The sequence below is a fragment of the Nymphaea colorata genome, chromosome 3, assembly GCF_008831285.2.
Source record: "Nymphaea colorata isolate Beijing-Zhang1983 chromosome 3, ASM883128v2, whole genome shotgun sequence".
NCBI classification, from domain to species: domain Eukaryota; kingdom Viridiplantae; phylum Streptophyta; class Magnoliopsida; order Nymphaeales; family Nymphaeaceae; genus Nymphaea; species Nymphaea colorata.
Window position 1 is genome coordinate 6048035 of NC_045140.1, and position 22079 is coordinate 6070113.

Below are 22079 nucleotides of genomic sequence, written 5' to 3' on the forward strand. Positions count from 1 at the left end.
ACGGTTTTTTATGAAAAATTGCGAGAAAGTATTCACTTCCTTTTGAAAGCTCAATTTTATTAAAAACAAACTTTTGACAAACTCAGCTTTTGATCCTCACCCAAATAAGCATTAACGGTATCCAAATAAACATTTTCAACTTTCATTAATTTAACACTAATCTCGATTTTCAGTAACCACATTGACCAGAGATGACGCTACGACGACTTGACGCTATGACGACTCTGCCTCCGTCTCTGAGCCTGGACCAGTCTCGATATTCCACGTCCTCCCAGGGACGTCCCGGGTGTTTCTGGTCTTCAAAATCTGGTGTCCTTGTCTTAAAAACCCTTTCGCGCTCTTCCAAAGCCAGGGAAAAACCCATTCCTGGGGGTTTGTGGCGATGTTGCAACAATGGAGCAGCTTTCTCGAGCAATGGAAGAATACCCACCTGAGCAATCGCTCTCCTTTCATGGTGGGGGGTCTAAATCTCGTTGCCCATGGCGCCGATTGGGTAACCCATCTTGGAAACGCCGTAGAATCGCTAGGAAACAATGCCAACCAGGTCTTCCGACAGGGCTTGTCCCGTTTTTCTGGCTTTGACGGCCATGGGTCGAGCGGAAGTGCGCCTTGGGCCCGTGTCTCATTGAAGAAAAGGAACCCACTTGAGCTGGCCGAGCGCCGAAGTAATCAGGTGATGGCTATAGGCGATGTCGAGGAGAGGCTCGCCGGCGTGCCTGTTTATGCTTTGATCAATTCGAACGAGGATTTCGTGTTGGTTTCGGGCGCGAAGACGGGAAAGTCTCTGGGGCTCTTATGTTTCAGGGAAGAAGATGCTGAACGCCTTCTTGATCAGGTTATTCGTCTTACTATTAGCCTCTTAGATTTTTCTTTTTTTTTATCTTGGAGAAATTTATTTCCTTTTCTTCTTTTCTTATGTAGTTTAAGCTTATCGTTCCTTTATCCAATAATGCCTTGATTTTGTTTTCCTGCTTTGTGTGCGTGTGTGTGTTTTCTATCTTTTCAGCTGAAATCTATGGATCCTGGAATGCGAGAAGGATCGAAGGTGGTCGCCGTAGCATTGAATAAGGTGCATAGCTCTGACTGAATGGTTCTGATCCTTTTGTTGCTGAAGCTTTAGTTTTGTACCCCGCAGTGAGTCGGTTGGACTAGTGGTCTCTATGGTTTTTATGCTTTGTTTGTAATTGTGGTTCATGATCAAGATTGGGCCTATAAAGTGTGGAAGTTTTTAGTGCTAGATGAATGTTGAATGGGTGATCATGTTTCCGTATATTGGTTAAATTTGATGCGCGTTATGATTCACATAGGCAATTAGTTTACTGTAACTTATTATAGTTGGGCGATCCTTCCTCACCTTAGCTCATTTCTACCTTATCAGCCTATTCAATTTATTGGCCTGGAAGCTGCATAACGTCTTCCTTAATGTGTCCAAAATTGGAAGTTTTTTTCCCTTAATCTGATTAAAATTTAAAGCTTGATAACATGCTACCGCCCTTTGCACATAAATATTCACGCACTTTTACTGACGCACAAATATTATACCTAAGGTCACCCCAACGTGAAGACCATGTGCTTGTCTTGCGTGTTTTAGATATTTCTTCTTCTTGATTTGATGTTATTCTGCTGAGTTCCTTCGTCTCCAAGTCTTTTCAACCTCCTCTGTCGTTTGTTGATTAGCTTGAAATGTTTTGGCCATACTCCAGCATCTTCAGCACGAAAATAACTGAAAAAAAAAAAACTTTTCTTTCCTGAGTTTTCAGCATTTAGATAGTGCAATTGAGTGTTGATCAAACGGAGTTGATTTCTTGACACTTTGCTTTTTTCTTGCTTCTCTTCTGATGTTGATAACCATGTTTTTTTTTTTATTCTTTAATCTTACTGGTGTCTCCATTCTGCTCAAGATATGAATTTTTTTAGAATTTCATTTACTATTAAGGATATTTTTTGTCTTTGCTTCCTTTTTTCTGTTTTAATAATTTTGAGTCCTTAATATTTGCAGGTTGTTCAACTTAAGATTAATGGTGTTGCCTTCAGGTTTGTCCCTGATCCCACTCAAGTGGCAAATGCACTTAAGGTTAGTGTCTTCATTTCCATAACAAGCGAGCCAATGTAATCTAGTTAGTGTTTCCTTTTGTAACTTTATGCTTCAGTTTTTAGCGGAAAATTAGTCTGACCTTTACTGGCAGAAAGGTGGTAACAAGATTTGAAATCTTTTGAAACATATAATTATCATATAACAACCAAAATTAGATTAAGAAAATAGCAAAGTTTGTTGCGACAAGATGTCCTAAATGTAATCGGTCTTCAATGGAGCTCCCACCCTCAGTTGAAACTCGCTTGAAGTACTAAGTTGATTCTTTTGTGTGAATACTATAGATGTGCTGAACATGCATTTTAAATTATTCCATCACATTAATCTTTTGTGTGAATACTATAGATGTGCTGAACATGCATCGAAGTTGATAATTCTTTCTATTTTAGTTTAAAAAATTTTCTCTCTTGTGTTCATTCCATGCCTTTGTGTCATTTGTTTTATGGGTTCTGCAATCCACCGTAAAGTCATCCAGTGGTTTTAATCTTTAAGCGTTTTTAAGAAAACTAAACACACAGATGGATACATTATGTCAAAGAATGTACTTAGAAAATCATAAAAATTTGATGTTTAGGTGGCCTTTTTGAACCAAGAAACTAAGAATGATACGGTTAGAATCCTTGTGAAATCAGGTTTCCACATTGCGTTTTCATTATTTTTCTGACATAGTTTCTGCTTTCTGAACGTCTATCTGCAGTTACGGGTGCTTCTTCACTTAGGTATTTCTTCAGTGTGATCTTATTTGTAATTTCCTAGCTATTAGGAATATATCTGTTTCTGTTTGAACCCTAACCAGGAAGTAAAAAAATGGCTTTGGAAAAGTATTCTACACTGGCATTCCAATATATGTACTTATCTGGGGCACTCATGGACATGGACTGACAAATGCATGGTTTGGCTTTCTCATTTTAGTTTCTAATATTAGACTTATTTTATACTGCTAAACTTTGGTAGATCTTACATATTCATGTTAGGTTTTTCATTTAAATGAATATTTGAATGTAACGATTCTCAGTTGTTACATAATCAACAAATGATGCATCGATGTCCTTGGTTTTTATTTATAGCTTTACTTTTTGCAGGACAACAGAAAAGATGAGGACGATACTGCCTTCCCTGGTGTTCCTGTTTTTCAGGTTCATATGTAAAACTTGATATGTAGTTAACTAAATTTTAAGCTTCTCATTTCTTGGTTTAGTCTGTTCCATCCAGTTCAACTCAAGTATAAGTTTTTCAGCAAAAACTTCCAATGACAAGTTTTGGATGCCTCCTTTTTTTTTTTTGATTGTTTGGTCATGTTGTTGTACCATCCATGAGTGCTGCGCAAGCATTGGTACCTTGTTGGATGTGGTACAGTCCTTAACCCAACCCTCCATGAAAGTTTTTGGGGAAGCTAACCATTTCCTAGGTGGAGTTCTTCAGTGCGCTAGAGTAATCATGTGACTCTCTCCTTGCTTTAGGGCGTTGGATGCATATTTCATAACCATATCATGGTCTCGTGTATGAGCTGTTATTTTTTCTCTTTTTTTTCTCATCCATGTTTCCCTGACTTGGTAATTTTTAATGTTTTTTTTTCCTTCCAGTCAAAGAGTTTGGTGCTGAGAAGCCAGGGTAAAAGATACCGTCCTGTCTTCTTTAAAAAGGTCTGAATTGTTGTTGGCTCACCTGTACTTTTATGCACATGCACATATATATGCATGAGAGAGATGCAGAGAGAATCAAATACCTGCGAGAAAGCATGACAATAAAACAACTCACTGTTGCTCTTTTCCTTTGCAGGAGGATTTGGAGAGGTCGCTTTATCTTGCTTCCCGTGACCGGAGGGGTCTAAACCCAGGATTCAGGCATGGGGACACTGAGGTCCTTTCTTCTTCTCATTGCTTTTGCCTAGCTTCAAGCAATTTGGCCTTTACATGGTCGTTATTTTTCAGGTGCATGTCATGGAGGACATAATAAAAGGGATGATGGTAAGATCCATTCTATGTGTTCATCTGTAGCAATTAGTTAGGTAGAACATAATGAGAAGAAAAAATTTGCAGGAGGATCATGCTTCAAAATGGGATGATATTATATTCATCCCACCTGGGTTCGATGTTTCTGCCCCAGAGAGGTGAGAGGATTTTGGATGTCTGGATGTTTGTATTGATCTAATAGGTCAACATCCTCGCCGTTGCAAGCTTTGTCAAAGGGTAACGGTATGAAATGCTGCAATAATGCTTCTAATCAGATTAGGTAGCCTAAAGTTTGTTTCAGGTAGAGATGTCGCATGTGCTGGTTAAGGTGGCCGTTGAGATTTTCATGTTCTTTTTTTTTTTCCCCTTTATTCCCTCTTCCTCTGTATATTAAGCTGACTGTTGCTTTGGTAGATTAGTTCATGTTGGTGCTTCCACAAGAGAAGATTGTTATTTCACATTTTGTTTTTTCACTATTTGAGCCAATTTTCCTTTCATATACTTTGAGTAAGAATGCTGTCCACATGATTCATGCTATTTCTCTGGGTTGAACTTCTTTTCAAGCATCTACTTTTTCAGTTCCTTCATGCCTAATCATTCAGCAAGTAGCAGTCTGGACTCTCAAGTACCAAAATGTGATAGCTGAAATGATTTTCTGTTGCATTTCTAAGAGATTCACATTTTGAAAATCCCATTTAGGGCTATGCTTTTCCGATTGAGTATGAGCAAGTTAGTTGCAATCTGTGCACGATGATTTGTAATGCTCTCAATCTCAAGTGGAATGATCTCGGTCAGCTTCGTGAACTTGAAACCATTGACCATTGTGTAGTTAAGGCTGGCTTTTGATTGATTGAGGGTTTCATGTAAATTTCCTTCCGTTGCCATTAACCAGAGACTTTAGACTTTCAAGAAACAAGAGATTGGACCGTTGCATATGCGGTTGACCATACATCGCTCAAAGACGTAAAACAGTCACTTGGGAAATGTTTCAAACAGATGTACCCTCCCCCCTTTTTTTGACTGAATAGTCCTCCAATCTTTGGTTTGATGGTAAACGTGACCTTGGCAGTTAAAACGATTACATAGATGTCAGATTGAGCTTCTGCTTTTGAAGACGAGCTTTGTTGTTTAGCAGATTATGTATTTGTACCTCTTTCAATGGACCTGTTTCACTCATGGACTCATCTATGCCTGCAGGTTTCCTAGTCAAACCTGTCATAGAGAAAAACTTTTTCTTGCTAGTTTTAACAAGACTACTCGTGTTCTACCTTGAGTTAAACAATTGGATAGCATCACAACGTAAAGTAGGGTCCTATCGGTGCATACCATTCAAATACATCTTTCTTCGTGAATGAGACATCATAACTCGGAGAGCTCTTAACTATCTTCCGATAACGGGATGCTGGGAGGTAAGGCCCCCACCTTTAAACGTGCAATAAAGAGCACCACCAACAAGCTAAAAAAAGAAGAGGATGCAAGGCACCAGGACAGCAAGGACCAGATACTCAACGCAGAATCTCCTCACAACTTATAAAAAACCTGATATAAAAAACTAAAGCAATAAAGGTGGCCTCCCATTCTTACTGTCTTACTTGTAAAAAAACCCGATATCAAAACTAAAGCAATAAAGCTGGCCTCCCATTCTTACTGTCTATGGGAACCTAAGCTGCATCAGGACCTTTGTGGAGTATGGTACACCCTGCAACTCATCTAACATCCTCTAGCACCTTCAGATTATAATCACTTATGTAGAGGACTATTGGTCCTAAACAAAGATCCTACCTGCAAAGTTTCTAATGCCATTCCATTTAGAAGAAAATGGTCTCCTGCCTTCCAGCATGTTCTTAAGCCTCATCCAACCTTTGCTACTAGAGATCATGACATTCTGCTCATGCAGAGCAGGAATCAAATGAAGCCAATCTTCAAGGAAGCTCATTTTGACTTCATGTCTTCCCTTTGATGGCTGTGGGGACATAATCTCCATTTGATTCTCCTGATTTTCCATCCATACCCCAAATGCCTACCCTTTTCTTGGTCACCAACCACCAATATATCCATCGGTGTCTCTACAGTACCCCTATTGCATCCCTTATTATAGGGGCCTCACTGGAGTATGTCTGAAAAGCTTCCAGGATCAACAGCCCTAAACCAGAGCCATACCTACAAAAATCCTCACCTCTCAATCCCTCCCATAAGGTATTATGAATAATCTACTTGTCTATCTAGAACTTCGCACAATTGTCATCTCCTATCTTGCATTGAATTTTATCCTCAGTCTATTTCCAGCCCCGTCCCAAGCTCCTCCAGCCCCAAGTCCCCTTCCATCCTCATGGTGAGGCATATTTTCTTTAGATCCATCTTCTGAGACCAGATTGCCTGTTCATGATATGGCATAGTCACACTACAAATAAAGACCGGTTAATCGTTCTAAAGGCCTCAGCCTCGTATACCACCCTTGGGTTTTCGACTTGCAAGAGATCTTCCACTTGAAGGAGTATGGTCTCTTATGTGAGGTTGGTCAACCCACAGCAAAGCAATCATAGTGATTTCCATTTTCTAGGTCATCAACTTTGGCAAGAAACACAAGCATCCAAAAATGTCAGAATGGCAGCAAGATTATGTTTGATTAGACACAATCTTTCTCCAAATGAGACCAAGTTGGCCTTCCAGTCTACAAGTTTCTTCTCCATTCTACAAAAAACATCCACACAGTAATTAGTTTGGATGGCTCCTGTAAACAAGGGAAGCTCAAGGTAAGGCAAGGACAAGCTCCCTACACTTCAGCCAAGTATGCCACCATGTTGAGAAGATCTAGAATTAGCTACACCAAAAGTAATAAGCAAGAATTTGCCGTGGTTAATTAGCAATCTGGCCCTTTTCTCCATGCCATCAAGTAGGCCTTTGATAGCCATTATCATCTCCTTTGTGGCCCTATTGAGATAAGTACATCACCTACAAACAGAGAGAAGAAAGACCTTGAAAATAAGCAAAGATCTTGGAAAGGTATATAGAACCCACAAGCAGTAGATTGACTGATTCTCCTTGAGATGACTCCCACGACCAAAACAAAGAGGCAAGGGGATATAGTCCCCCCTTGCCTGAGCCCCTTGCTACTCTGAAGAATTATGCCTTCTTTCCCATTAACAAGAACTGATAATGAAGCTGTGGTCACACAACTCATAATATTCCTTATCCATAATGGTGGAACCCAAGCCATTCAAAACTTTCTTTTAAGAAATTCTATGGAACTCAGTCATAGGCTTTAAATAGGTCTAATTTCCAACAAACACATTTCTCCTTTTGCTCGAACTATCAATTATCTCGTGCACAATCATAATTTAACCATGGATGACTCTATCTTTTAGGAAAGCACTTTGGTTGTGCCCAGTGAGCATACGAAGGATGTTATGCATTTGCTCTTCATGATTGTTTTCACGATGAACTTATGAAGGTTGTTACATAAAAAAAAGAAACCAACAGCCTTGCAAACATCCTTATTTACCACCTCCCAGCATTCTTAAAATAAGAAATTAAGGAAGCCATCAAGCTCTATCGCACTCTCACTATCGATGCTTCTGATTGTCTCCTCAACTTCTTCGATGGAGAGAAGTTGGATAGGCATCTGATTTTATTCTTCTGTTACTATTTTCCCATGACAGAAGTCTTTCCAAATCATGCTTGTTTCTTTATCATCCTGTAGAAAGGACTGGAAATAATCGGATGTTTGTTGTAGAGATCTCTTGAGAATCAAAGAAACTCCATGAAGTGAAAGTTCCAATATCGTATTTTTACGGAGTCTTTATTATGTAACAGTGTAAAAGAATTTAGTATTTTTACAACCTGCTTTGAGCCACTGCAATCTGGCTTTGTTCTTTCACATGATTTCTTCCCAAAACACTGTTTTTCCAGCTACTTCTTCCCGCATAGCCATACACCTTTTTTCCACTTCTATTACCAGGCTACTCTATTTTTCTAGCAAACCATTAGTTACCTCCAGTCTAGGGGATGATCCAGGCACATCCAATCACCTGCCCCTCGAACTCATCCTTGAGCCATGACTTAACAAAAGAAAAACTTGAAAATCTATTATGTTCGGGCTCACTTTTCACGTTGATCAAGAAAGCCTTATAGTCTAATGTAGGCCTAGGAATGAGGTTGAGTGAAGCGTTGTTAGGCTTGGACTACTCACTTATGGTTTATCGAGTTGACATTTGATCAGATCAGCTCCTTTCCTTCATGCCACAAGCTACTATGAAGTAATTAAATTGTCTTACATGCTAGAAAATAAGGCAGGTTCCCTGTTTTGTCATACAAATATCTGAATGTTGAAATCTCCAGTAACTATAGTGGGGACATCCTTGCTGCAATTCAGGTCCTCCAACTATAAGAGAACCTCTTCTCGGCGTCTGCTGAAGTGGAAGATAAACTCCAATGACTCGAATTGGTATTGTCATCCCTGCAACTTGAAAGTCACATGAAATCCATCAACAAGTCATCTAATGTCCCAAGCATGTTACTTTGTCTAGATTCCAAATACAGGCTACTGTGACTACTTCTCCCTGCTTCATGCGTTGGAGAGACAGCCCTTCACTATATTGTTCACCACTACCTCTTTGACAAGAGTGTCAAGAAGAAAACTAATGCAGGTCTTTTCAGACTTTGAAAGGTTCATGAGATCTCTGTCTTGCAGCCCCCGCAACGCCCCTCATATTCTAACAGAGGATGTTTACTTGGTCGTGGCTGAAGATGGTGGGGGAGTTTTGCCTCCTCCCCTCCTACATTCATCGCCTATAGCACAACATTTTCCTTCTGCATATGGATTTTGCCTTTTTCCTTCGCTTTTGCAAGCTCCTCTTTCTACCTATTTTGAAACATTCCTCCTTAGATGTTCACACACATCTTTTGATCAGTGAGGGGAAACCAATGGTCGATTCCCCCCGGAACATCCAACAAACTCGTCTGGAATTGCTCCTTGCCTTTCCAACTGCTAGCAGCTGGCTTGTATTCCTTACCCTGGTTTTTTAATGTATCGGAAAGAGAGCTTTTCTCGTTCACCTTTGCGGAGAAAGAGAAGACCCTAGTGGAGGCTCCTCTGCTCCTTTCATACACAAACCTCCAAAAGGATTGGAACACCAGGGCATCATGCCAATGTGACGTAGGATACTCATTTGAAGCATGAGATTAACAGTTCATGCTCAAAACCTTTTGTATATTTGAGTAACGCGTGCAGAGCGCTGCATGCTAGAGTGAAGGTTGGAGCAAATAATTACACAAAGCTAATGCCTCAAGGCACCTAATGATCCAAGAAACTCGCTAGCTCAAGTGCACGGCAACCGTTCCCTTCTTTAGTAGGGACCGTCGTAAAGCCTATCAGGAATGTTCCCCCATTGCGTCCTTCTCGGGAGATGCAGAACATCATTGTTGCCCCCAGCCACCTAAACGTGCATGGAGTTCTTGTGGATTACTAATATGCAGCATAGTGGCAGAGCCAAAAATTTTTGACTGAATGGAACTAATCAATGATTGAAGTACATCGCAGATGGTGGCTTACGTACAAAGGACTGTGTGGGCAACAGCCCACAAATGCCGGTTACGCCCCAGAAGAAGGCAGTGATTAAGTACAAACTGTAAAGACAAGACTTTATGGTGGACATCTGCCACCATCTCCATCCAGGTTGCATCAACGTCCACCTCAAAACGGTTGTGTTTTTTGTTCGGTGGTTCTTTTTAAATCTTTTTGTTTGAGAAACCTTTTAAAAGGGAGGAACCAGGTGAAGGCCCAAGGGCTACGCTCCCGAAGGACCACACCATACAAAGATCAGGTTGCAGAATGGTCAGGATTTTGACCTGGCCCCTTCCTACATTCACCACCTGTGGTGGTGGTTAACATCATTAAGGTTGCACTTTTTCTATCTTGACAAGCATTTTTCCCAATAACAATGAGTAAAGAAGAAAAAACAAGCATATACAAGTCATTAAGTTCGTCGGGTCAAGAGGCACAGACCAGCAAAACCAGATTTAAAGGTTTTTGTGGTGGCTTTAAAGAGCTACTTGAAGGCAACTTTCTAGTGTTCGATCTTAATATTTATATCACCACGAATGTCTTGAACCTTGTGACGAAAATCTGAGAGCGGCATCTCCTCAACGCAATCTGAGAATTTCACCTTGGGCCGCTGCCATCAATATGAAGGCGCGTCAGGCACGGGGCAGATAAGAGAAAATAAGGAATGAAATAAGTTATCTTGCACTAACTCTGTAGTGGAACTTAAGATCTTCAGTCATCTGCCTCAAACATTCTTTTCCCATTTCTTCTGCTTCTGATGCCCTTCTGCAGATTTCCTCTGCCTGCAATAAACACAAAATATCTGATATTTGAACATAAGAATATCAAGTGATACTTCGGATTTGTTATCACAAAAACATGGAATACTCTGGCTTAAACCATAACGCAGATGCTCATAAACACGACTCACGCTTGCAGCCAAATTTAATGTGCGCATGGGCAGATACGGACACCAATGCTCACCGTAGCCATGGAAATAATGTAGCTGACCACTTCAAAGGATCGAAACAGGCTAATGTATAACCACAAAGAGCAATATGAAGCATATAATAGACTTCAGTCTACCATTCGCATGATTATTGTTGAATGCACAAACCAAGCTTTCTTATTGCTAATAATCTAGAAAAGAAAAAACAAAAGCTAAATAACTCCATCTATATAACTTCCAACAGATGATCAATACCGTATGCAACATGGAAAAAGCTTTGAGCCCAAAAGGAGAATGCCCTGATTGTTAGAAACTTAGAATATGTTCTAGCATTCTGGATAAACATCAAAATAGAGACACAAATAGAGTCCATTGAAAAAATGAGGCATGAAAACTTCTTTTGAAGACAGTTGAAATGACAAGAATATATTGCCCAAGGGAAGATACTCAGACATAAACATAGAAGCAGCAACATTGCTTGTCTCTGTATCAGTAATTTTTGGTTTAGATTCTCTGTTTAAGAGAACCATAGGTCACACTTTAGTTGTAAAACCAAAATGATGCAGTGCACGTTCTGCAATAAAACTGTAGTCACACTTGAAACTGAAGTTTGAACTCTGTAAGACCCTATTATGACAACAGATCAATTGAGAAATTCAGTCAGATTACAGGTGACAATGCTGTCAAACCCTTACAAGATGCACCGAGCAGATTAAAGCATCCAATCTATGCCTGTTAAAAACTGTTTTGAACTTTGCTAACAAATTTCAGATAACATAGAAAGGATGACTAAATGTGCATAGACACGCATACTATACCTGCATGCAACTGATAACGACAGGAGGTGCAACTTCTCCGTGCCCAGAAATGATGGATCTCTGCAACACACTCCGCACATGTGAGAGCTCATTTGTCAAGTCCTTCACCAGATCTTCTGCTTTCTGGATCTGTTTTTGCGAGAATATGAAAGCCTTTTCTGATTGAGAACAAAAACTGTCCATGCAATGGCCCCTATCTTGCTGAGGATGCATCTTCAAAATGCCCTTGGATGGAACAGACAATGGTGAACTTTTTTGTCTCTCAATGTCTGAATGAAGTGAACACTGACGTAATGAGGGTATTTCAGGAAGCTTTGACATGAGAGGAAAGCGTAGTGTTGATGGTGGTGGAGTTAAACAGCATTCTTCAGACTCTCCTGTTATACACGAGTTTTCTCTTTGCCAAATACAACTATCTGTAGGTGAAGGAGCAGCAATTTCAAAAGGGGAAGGAGCGGCAATTTCAAAAGGGATGGGGGACGAGTTGGAGGGAGGGTCAGGTTCTGTGTGAACTGAAGCGACTGGCTTATCAAGCTCCTCGTCTAAAATTGGATGGAACAGAGAGGAGTTACTGTTCCACAATGTAGAGGCCGATTTTTCAAACGTATTAGAAGTATCCACGGTGTGTTTAGTTGCACGAGAAATTTCAAAATTTTCTAGACGAACGGAACTATGAGATTCAACTGTAGGTTGTGGCGAAAGATCTGCATTTAGATCAGAACGGCTACAGACATTAGCAGCTGGTTTTGCAGTCTCAGAGCCAGACGAGCAACATAAAGTACCCTCAGAAGACATCTTCAGTCCACCCTGTACCTTATTCCCAACCTTTTTTGGAGAACGCTTGTAAGGTTTAACCTCAATGTCATCTGCATATACGATAATACATATTAAGTAAAAGGCAGATACGGTACAAAGTACAAACATAACTTTAGGAAAGCAATGCTGCTTACAGGAATCGTCCTTTGTAAGGTTCATAAGGAAAGGCAGCAGTTTTCTGTAGCTTGGTGAGTTGAAGCGATGAAATATTTTAATCTGCAAAACGATAAACCAAAGTGCATAGCATGAATCCTGTAAGCACACCAACATTAGCTTCATTGAGAAGAAACTGCCAAATTGGATAACTGAAAAGCAACAAAAATTAGCAAAACAAATAGCAACTTGAAATTTCAGCGGAATAGTAGAAACACTTAAGAGACAAAACACAATTCGGCAAATCACCAAATAATACCAACTTCAAATATGGGTATAGAATACTACAAACATTGCAAATTCGACAACAGCATCAATGCAAATAAACATACAGTGGAAAGCAGTGTGACGTAAACAACTAAAACCAAACAATGCAAACTCTCCAAAATGGATTGAAGCTGAAAATCACGCTTACAGGCTTTCTCTTAATGGTGTTTGAGGTAGCACCTATAACAGCATTTGATGGTGGAACCCCGTCTCTTCCTGCTTGATCCTCCTGACCAGCTGATCCAACTGCATCAATAGCACGGACGGCCCCTTCAACATTGGAATATTCAACCTTGTCGACATTCTTATAGTTTAATAAAGAATCATCATCCGCTAGTGGCTTTACAATATTCTTGCTCGCACCAGCATATCCTAAATCCTCCTCTATTGCTTGTGTATTACTCTCTTCAACCCTCGTATGTTTCTCTGCCACTATTTTCAAATCCGGAACCTCTAGATCCTTCTGCACTTCTATGGGAACGCTACCGCTAGTCATCTTCAGCAATCCAATATTCTCCTCTCCAAAACCATCAGCAGTTTCCATAGGCAATTCTATGAAAGCGGATTCTCTCATGGTTTCTTCTTCACAAGCTCCACGGGGTCCAGTTTCTGGAAGCTCGGGAACCTGATCCGCAGAAAGAATTTGGTCACTCCCTGCGCCAGTATCATTTACTACTTCTTCTGTTGCAACTTGCGGAATCCCCACAGTACCATCTACAGACAGGTCTCCGCGGTCACTCACATCGACGGACCCTAAATCCCTCAACACGTTCCAAACTATGCCGTTGACATCAGCTGCCGATATAGCAAAAAAGCCATCTCCGGGAGAAACGACAGCAGAATTACTTTGAGCAATAACGGACTCCAAATCCCTTTCCATTCCCTCCTCACCCGGACCACAAGCTGTATCCTCTGAACCATCAGAAACTGGATCTTGGCAGCGGCCGTTTCGACATTCCATATCCGCGCCCACGAACCCCAAGCTCTCCCGGGTCTCGCTTCCACCTTCACCGACCCTCTCTTCAGCATCATGCGCAGCAACGACATTCTCAGAACCCGACGTCCGTGGACGAGCGAGGCCGGGATCCAGCTCAACCTCCTTCTTGCCACCGCACACCCTCTTTTTCCCGCCATCGTCGGAGTCAGAATCCCGATCAATGGACGGCGGCGAGAAAACCCTGTGAGCTCGAAGATCCTTAATGGATCCGGCACCAGTCGCCACCGCGTACAGAACAGGGCCATCAGGAGCCCTCTGGCGCGAGATAGAGCGATCTGGCAGAGCCTCACCGTTTACGGCAGGTCGGCGACGGGGATCGGCACGGGCACAGCCGGATCTGGTGCGGTGGAGGTACACCTCCGACTTGCTTCGGGTCATGATGCCCCGAAGAGGGTGAGACTCGTCACCTCGCTTCCTCTTCCCGGAACGAGTGGCCATGATGAGGGCCTCTTCTCGTGTCGGTGCTAGGGATTATGAGCAGGAGAACCCCAGAAGAATGGCGCCAAAGAAAAAGGGGCAGGGGGAGACGATGAGGAAGAATGGCCTCAGATCCTCCTCCTCTTTTTTTTTTATTTTGTTAGAGCGCGCGGGTACAGGGAGGAATGGCGGGAAAATGGTTTTGGCGGGAAAGACGGGGATGAAGTACGCGAGCGACGAACCCACATTCGACTGGGTGAAACGACTACCTGAGCCGTCCATCTTGAATACCGACGGCCTTGATTTGTTTCCGTCTTGGGCAGTTATTGCGTCTCCACGGTCGCATGTCAGCTACAGTGAGATCGCCTAACTCGAGGATAGCTTTGAGATATTGTTTGATAGATTGGAAATCTTGGATAGAATTAAGTTTTAGAAACATATTTCTTGAAATAAGTGGAATGAAAAATCTGCTGCCCATTCCACCTTTGCTTGGTGTTTGCTTTTTTTAGTGAGTTCTTCTTAAATGAACCCGCAGCCATAGTTGGCAGGCTTATTGTAAATTACCTATAGCTGAATCGGGCAATTCGGAGCGAGTCAAGCCGAGCCGAGATTCCTGAGTCAGTCCGACTAGTTTGCCAGCGTTTGATGGGCATGATCCGGTAGAAATTGGAATTGTTGGATGAAAACATTTCTTCTAATTTTGTAAAATATTATAGGGTGCTATTATGATTCTGTGAAAAATCTTATGAGTTAATTTGAAAACTTCCTGAAAATCCTGAGCTTACAAAGAAATTTTTCTTTCGACCTTCTCAAATAATCGTTGTTGCTTTTTCCTTTTTTTAATTCTCATCCTCGGCCCCTCGCTCATGCCGTGCAACTTTTCCAGGCGAGCGCGTCCTGATGAAATGAACATTTTCTTACCCTTGGAGGAGAAAAAGACGAGGAAGAAGAGAGATATGTTTATGGGTTTGCTTCTAGGAGGCGCAGGGTTGGCTAATCTCATTATCAAATCCTAAGCAAAGGATAAGTTGGGCTTTTATAGACCGCCTCCTAGGTTTTCCCAATGCCCAACAACGTACGGTTACGGCTAAAGAGATTAATTTTCTCAATTAATGGGCAGTTTTCTTATTTAATCTTGTAACCGCAAGTGGGTCATCTTACAGTTACAAGATGTAGAGATAGGGCTCATGGCCACTATCCAACATCTCACACTTGACCATGAGTCCATCAGATTGCTTTCACTATTTGTGGGTTTCCTTAATCTTTAGTTACGAGGCTTTTCATAATTGGTTTGTCCATCGTAACTTGAATTTTTAATCAAGGATTGTAGCGAAGTTTTCCTTTCAAGGGTTTTCCATCGCAACCTTTGAAGTAGTCAATATATATTCACATTAGTGACGAGCTTTTCTTCATGCACAATTATTTCCATCGTAACATATTAAAACTTAGTCCCATGTAGACCACAAGTTTTACATAAAAAAAGCATCAAGAATCCTCTTCATAATAATGCTAGTAATCATGTAAGCATTTGAAGCGTACATGCATATTCTCTTCTTGTTCAGCAATGAAATCAACTTGGATACTTTTCAACCACCTCACAAAGAAGAAAACCAGGATTTTATTAGCCTCATACGGGCTATATGCTTAGCAAATAAATCATTAAGAATTCATTTTGTTAAAAAAGCTAGCAATCACATGAATATATCTTTTGTTTCATATATATAAAAATATTTAACTGCTATAAAATATGGCCAACCTAGACTTTCTTAATGTATACTGACAAGCCAAATTAAGAGTTTGCATCAAGTCCAGCACACAAAATAATATACATTGAAATCACATGGTATATTTTCCTTTTATTGTTTTTCACAATTACTCAACTCCTTTAACAACATGAGTTCCAAAGCATTCATGCAATACATTACCATATGATAAATGACAAAATAATATTAGTCTTCCAACATAGCAAAGGGAATATTCAAGTGTGCTCCCACTTATCAAATATTTACATAATCATCAACTTGATTAGCAACGTCTAATCTTTACTATAACTATTTAACAAAATGAGCAATTCACTCATAGTCTATCATACAAGCATTGTTCATCTTGTATAGTCTTCATCAGTATATCTTCTCATAGAAATATTTTTATTTAACTCATCAATGTCAACACATAGCATCTCGCTCAGGAAGCAACATCTGAAACAGATTGAGAAGACTAGGAAGAAGAGAGATATGTTTACGGGTTTGCTTCTAGGAGGCGCAGGCTTGGCTAATCTCATGATCAAATCCTAAGCAAATGATAAGCTGAGCTTTCATAGACCGCTTCCTAGGTTTTCCCAATGCCCAGCAACGTACGATTAAGGCCAAAGAGATTAATTTTCTCAATTAATGGGCAGTTTTCTTATTTAATCTTGTAACTGCAAGTGGGCCCTCTTGCAGTTACAAGATGTAGAGATAGGGTTCAGGGCCACTATCCAACAGAAATTGTGTCTAATTTTGTAAACACCCAATAAGTCGGATATGGTAAGACTTATAACACAAATAACGTCTCGGAGTTTTAAACGATGAGGTTTTTTTCGAGTATAGTACAGTGAGTTTGAAAAAAACAGTTAAAAGATGGTAAATTTTTAAAAATTTTAAAAAACTAAAAATGAGAAAAAAAAATTAAATAAGTGAGAAACTAATAACACAAACATCAAAGGGTAAATAGATTTGCAACAAATAAAAAATAGAAAATAAGAAAAAAACTGTTTGGCATTAAAAAAAACTGAAAAAAATGAAAACATGTTTTTTTTAAAAAACGGTTTTTTTGGTTTAAAAGGCTATTTATTTTTATAAGCTTGAAAAACAGTGTTGGTCGTCGCAATTCATAAAAATCGGATTCATATATACCATATATTTTTTCATTCATATTTAAATGTGAAATTGTATCCAAATTTGTAAACATTCAATAAGTCGGATATGGTAAGAGATATATTTGATTTGGATTGATCCATTGACATCCCCATATTTGGGTATGGTATAGAAAATGTGGATTAAATATCAGTTCTACAAAAAGGTGGTTTGGACTTCGAATCCTTAGATTTAAGTTCCTCCATTACCTTCAAATCACCTTGGATCTCATATCTAAAACCAAATAAAGCGATTTCTATATTAAGTTTTGTGATGTGTTTGACCAACTCAAAATTGTTTGATATTTGATTTTTATTTTCTACCTTGCATCTACAACATGGGTCAAAAATCAGGTGGTCTGACTTCATTTGACCTATGCCAAAAAATAGGAACTCATAGGATTTGAACTTTCGACTACCCATCCATCTATTGTTATCCAGATCCAGCGATGGAGCTAGAAATTTTGGGCTGAGGGGCACTAATTAAAAAACCTTTTACACTTTTGGGGGCACCACTAGATATAATGAGCTAATCTTTTCAAGCATCAATATGAAAATAAAGAGCTTTTGTGGGGCAGCTGTGGGCAATTGCCCACGCTTACCTATATGTGGCTTTGCCACAGCTCGGCCAATGTTTAGGCCATATGATCTTGGCTCATGAACTGTTTGATTTATTTCAAAGTTCAGGTTTGAAGTTGGCTCAAGTTAAAGAAAGTGAGATATTGTAGACCCAACATCATTTATGAGTTTACAATGTGAGATTTTGCAGACCCAATAAGACAATAAGACAAACAGAGAACTTGGGGGACTTTCACAGTTTATCTATCTCAATGTTCTGTAATAGTTATGGGTAAAGACAATAAGACAAACACAGAAGTTGGAGGACTTTCATAGTTTGGTCTCTGGTGAAATAAAACCTCATAAGTTGATTTAAGACCAAGTTAGTTGAGGGTGTTCGATTTGCTAAGTGAACAGCCTTTGAAAAGGCACAAGTCAAATTTGTCATACTCAATGGTGTTTTAGCATGCCTTACTAAACATAACCCCATTTCTATAATATGTTGGTGTTTCCTTGTTGCATTTGCTTAATGTGTGTACACAAAAAAATAGGATTATCAATTTATTCTCTCTAAGGTAGTGTTTAATAGCCTTAGACCTCACATTGAGGCTGTATTAAAAGGTATGCATTGTAAGATCCTTGGTTTAAACAAACTGAGATCTTTGTAATATGGATCTCAATTCTAGGTTACATATAAAAAACCATGGAGTGAAGGTTGGATGAGAGGGTGTCTGACCTTAAATTTATAAAACTCACAAGAATGAACAATAACAAGAAGCAACTATTATAGTGGTTTTGTCAAGATGACCTATCTCCACTTCTCGCTCTTTATTTCATGTCTCTAAAGACAAGAGAGGTTCCAATATTTATCAACAATTTACAAAAAATAGTGGAGATATTTCTTTCTCCTCATCATTGATACACTTGTTACATTTGGGGAAGACTAATTTTGGTTTGTGATCTTCTCCAACAATATCAGATCTCACGATCTTATCTCTCCTTATATCTTGTTTGGATTGATTTTGAAGCAGTTCATGATCTTGAGATAGTCTTTCAATGGTAATGGTTCCACTAACATGCCCCTTCAAGCTAATCCCTATAAAATTAAGTTTGCTTTTGAGGATTCGTGAAGATGTCGGCCAATTGCTCTGATGAGTTAACAAATCGAACATCAATCTCCTTGTTTGCTATTCTTTCTCTAACAAAATGGTAGTCTATCTCAACATGCTTTGTTTGAGCATAAAAGATAGGGTTTCACTACAAAAAAACTAAGCATCACTAATGGCAAAAAATGTCGGTGAAACAAAGTCACGTGTCGGCCATGCTTTTACTGACTTTTTGTTATTTTGTTGGTGAAGAGTATGCCGGTAAAAATCATCGCCGACACACTGAACAAGTGCGTCAGTGTAGAATATCACTAGCATGGTCTACACGTAGGTAAATATTGACTATTGCTAACATCTGACCGCATCAATAATAGTCAATTATTTTTTACATCGTCATGGCTGTCAGTTAAAAACTATACCAACAATGTACATGAATGTTGTTAAAAAATTTTACCGACATCTAACAAGACGTCAGTAAAATTTTTTACGAACCTCTAAATGTAGGTAAAAGTTCAACCGACGTCCATCTAACATCACTATTATTATTTATCGACACAAAATTTGCGCGTTGGTAAAAGTTTTTTAAGTTTTGTCCCATCCGAGTATAGCATAAGTTTTTCAAAAATCAGAAGAAATACATATACAACACATTTGCTTATATTTTTCATCTATCAAACAAAACACTTACATGTTTATAAACAAAACATATAGGTATAACAAATGTTCACACTTATATTACAGTACAACTGATTAACTATAGTTTAAAGTTGCAAAAACGTTTTTCACATATGTTAACATGAACAGAAAGTGCTTCCACGCTAACCTCATCGCTGAGGTGGAAATCGTACCATCAAACATGTATTTATTTTTTCAATATTTATGACTCAATGGAAGCCAACGACGATGACCCATAGAACACATCTTTTTACTATGATTTAGTCTGCAACTACATTTTTTTTATGACAAATGGAACAAACTAGCTTATCTTTCGTACTCCAACCCGATATGTACGCATATCTCAAAAATCATGTATGATTCACAAGAAAGCCATATACATTTGAAAATGTTGTCATCTATGAAAGTCAAATACACGTATTCCTATAACCCATAACAAATTCAATTCATCAACCAATGGTTGTAGACAAACATCCATGCCATTTTTGTATGGAGTTGTTGGTCTTAAGATGATTAATGAGAAAAACATATAGTTGCTTCATGCACGTCCAAGGTGACAAATTATATTTCACTAGCACCATATGTCATATGTTGTAGGTTGAACTTAAATTTTCAAATGGGTTGAATCCATCACTAATCAAACCCAAGCATACATTCTGAGCTTCAAATGCAAATGATGGGTGCATCTCGTCAAAGTTCTTCCATGTTGCACCATCTGTTGAGTGTCTAAGGGCTTCATCCTTTACGCATTGGTCACTATGCCATTTCATATGTTTTACAACTTTAGTTATTGTGAACTAAGGAAAAAATATCAATCTTCATTGATGTCCTTTGATGCTTACCAGTCTCTGTTCTCGTCTATTCATCATCATTTTTTTTCATTGTAAAGTACTACATTTATCAAATGTATCTTTTGTTGTGTCTTCATTCCTAAATAACATACAATTATTAGGATACATATTACAATCAAACCCCAACTCTTCAATTATTTGCTTTGCCTCATAAACTGATTTCGGCAGTCCTACCCCGAAAGGAAGGCGTTCATTAATAACTCAAGCAAGTTGGTTCAACTACATAAATTTTTTACATGAAACAACCATATTAAAAAATTCAACTTCATAAATGTGTTGCACCATGGATATATTGGATGTTCTGTATCTTTAATCAATCTTTCATAAACATCAATGGTCTGACAATCTTCCATACTATCTGTCATCGAAGAAGATGATGCATCCGATTGCACATGAAATATATCCGATAGCAACCCTTGAATATTTTTCACAACTATTTCTGATGCACATTCATGTGAAATTCTTCTCTCTCCATGATATTCCCAACAAAGATACGTTTGTATAAAACCACTACATCTGAAGGACATCGTTATCAGCCTGAGTGATGACATTATTGCATATTACACAATGACATCTCAATCTTCCACTCAATATCACATTATGTGCAATAGGATAGTCAAGAAATTGCTACACACCAATCACATATTCAAAACTGTCTCTTCTTTCCGTAATCTAAGTTCAATTATCCATCTTTTAATAAGCATGTACAACCAACTTCAATGTGATCAACTCCTCATATTGTCAATACTAAATTTCAACCATTTCATTTTCAATTTATGCAAATAAATACTCGTTATGTAGCGGGTCATGTGATCTTTCAAACAAGTATATAAATGTTTTATTTAAATAATCTTATATCTTTCGAACATCAAAAAGTAACACCTTTAACATATACATGACATAAATATCATTTTGTCCCTAACTCAAATATCATTAACAAAAGATTTATGGCACCATACGGTGATGTAACATGCTACATAATTCCTAAAAGCACTTTAGGAAAAATATAACTCCTTACTCGTTTAAACAATTCATTGAATACTTGGTGGGTGGCTAAAAAGACTAGGGTTTGAAAACATTTATAACATCTAAAAAAAACATTTAAATGAGGACTAATCATACTAATATTTTGCAAATAAGTATATGTGTACTTGAATTAGACATGGTCCAAATTTGATGCCGAAATCCCGCTACAATACACCAAAATCCGATGATGACGAAAAATTAAGGAAAAGTTGGAGGTTTAGTGATTGTGTGGAGATTTTACATAATTAATATATCAAGTTGAAGATACTAAGGATAACAAACATGCTTACGAAGTTTCATGTCCTAATACTATCGAAAAACAGTGAGATCTGGTCGAAAAAATTCAGATATATACCCTACAAGCATATTATAACAGTTTAAATAGACTTAGAAAAAATGAGAGAGGATATTAAGGAACCAACCTTTTCAAGCTTCAAGCAGTCCAAAAACACAAAGAAGCAAAAAGGCTCACCGAAAAATCACCATTAAGAGGAAGAGGGAAGAGAAAAGAAAAGAGGGAAGATGAAGGAATGAGAAGAAGTGTTCTAACAGAGATAATAAGTCGAAGAAGCCTTTACCAACATGTAAGGCACACTGTTAAAGACATTACTTAAAAATGTCAGTAATGTTAATGTAATAAAGATTACTGACATCCAAGGTGCATCAGTGAAAGGGCATTATCAACGTTCGTAGTCAATACATTGATCAAATAGAGTTTCAGTGATGCTCGATACTCACATCAGCAATGTTTGAATGGAGATATGTTTCAACAACGTGGAAAATGTCACTGTCAGTAAAATTAGATCAATACATGTACATTTTACCGTCACACTCAGCTGGACATTGGTAATCTTCAATGTCGAAAACTTTCATCAACATGAGAATTGTAATGCATCGGTAAAGGTGAAACATCAACAACAAAATAGCTCCACGCGTCGATGAAGGCTGCTTTTAACTGGCATACACA

General features: G+C 38.8%; 2 protein-coding genes across 2 annotated transcripts; one reads left to right on the top strand and one right to left on the bottom strand.

Annotated features, from left to right (window-relative positions):
* Positions 1–267: 267 nt before the first annotated feature.
* On the top strand, positions 268–4543 carry LOC116250910 (protein TIC 22-like, chloroplastic). The gene is made up of 8 exons (XM_031624897.2): positions 268–835; positions 1007–1069; positions 2000–2074; positions 3175–3228; positions 3676–3735; positions 3872–3952; positions 4024–4059; positions 4132–4543. The coding sequence occupies exons 1-8, from the start codon at positions 383–385 to the stop codon at positions 4204–4206; spliced, it is 897 nt and encodes a 298-aa protein (XP_031480757.1). The 5' UTR covers positions 268–382; the 3' UTR covers positions 4207–4543.
* Positions 4544–9903: 5360 nt separating this feature from the next.
* LOC116249794 (uncharacterized) lies at positions 9904–14114 on the bottom strand. Its single transcript, XM_031623060.2, has 5 exons — positions 12738–14114; positions 12304–12385; positions 11354–12219; positions 10297–10389; positions 9904–10217 (listed from the first exon to the last, which is right to left on the bottom strand). Exons 1-5 carry the CDS (start codon positions 14022–14024, stop codon positions 10110–10112), a joined length of 2436 nt encoding a protein of 811 aa, XP_031478920.1. The 5' UTR covers positions 14025–14114; the 3' UTR covers positions 9904–10109.
* Positions 14115–22079: the final 7965 nt, after the last annotated feature.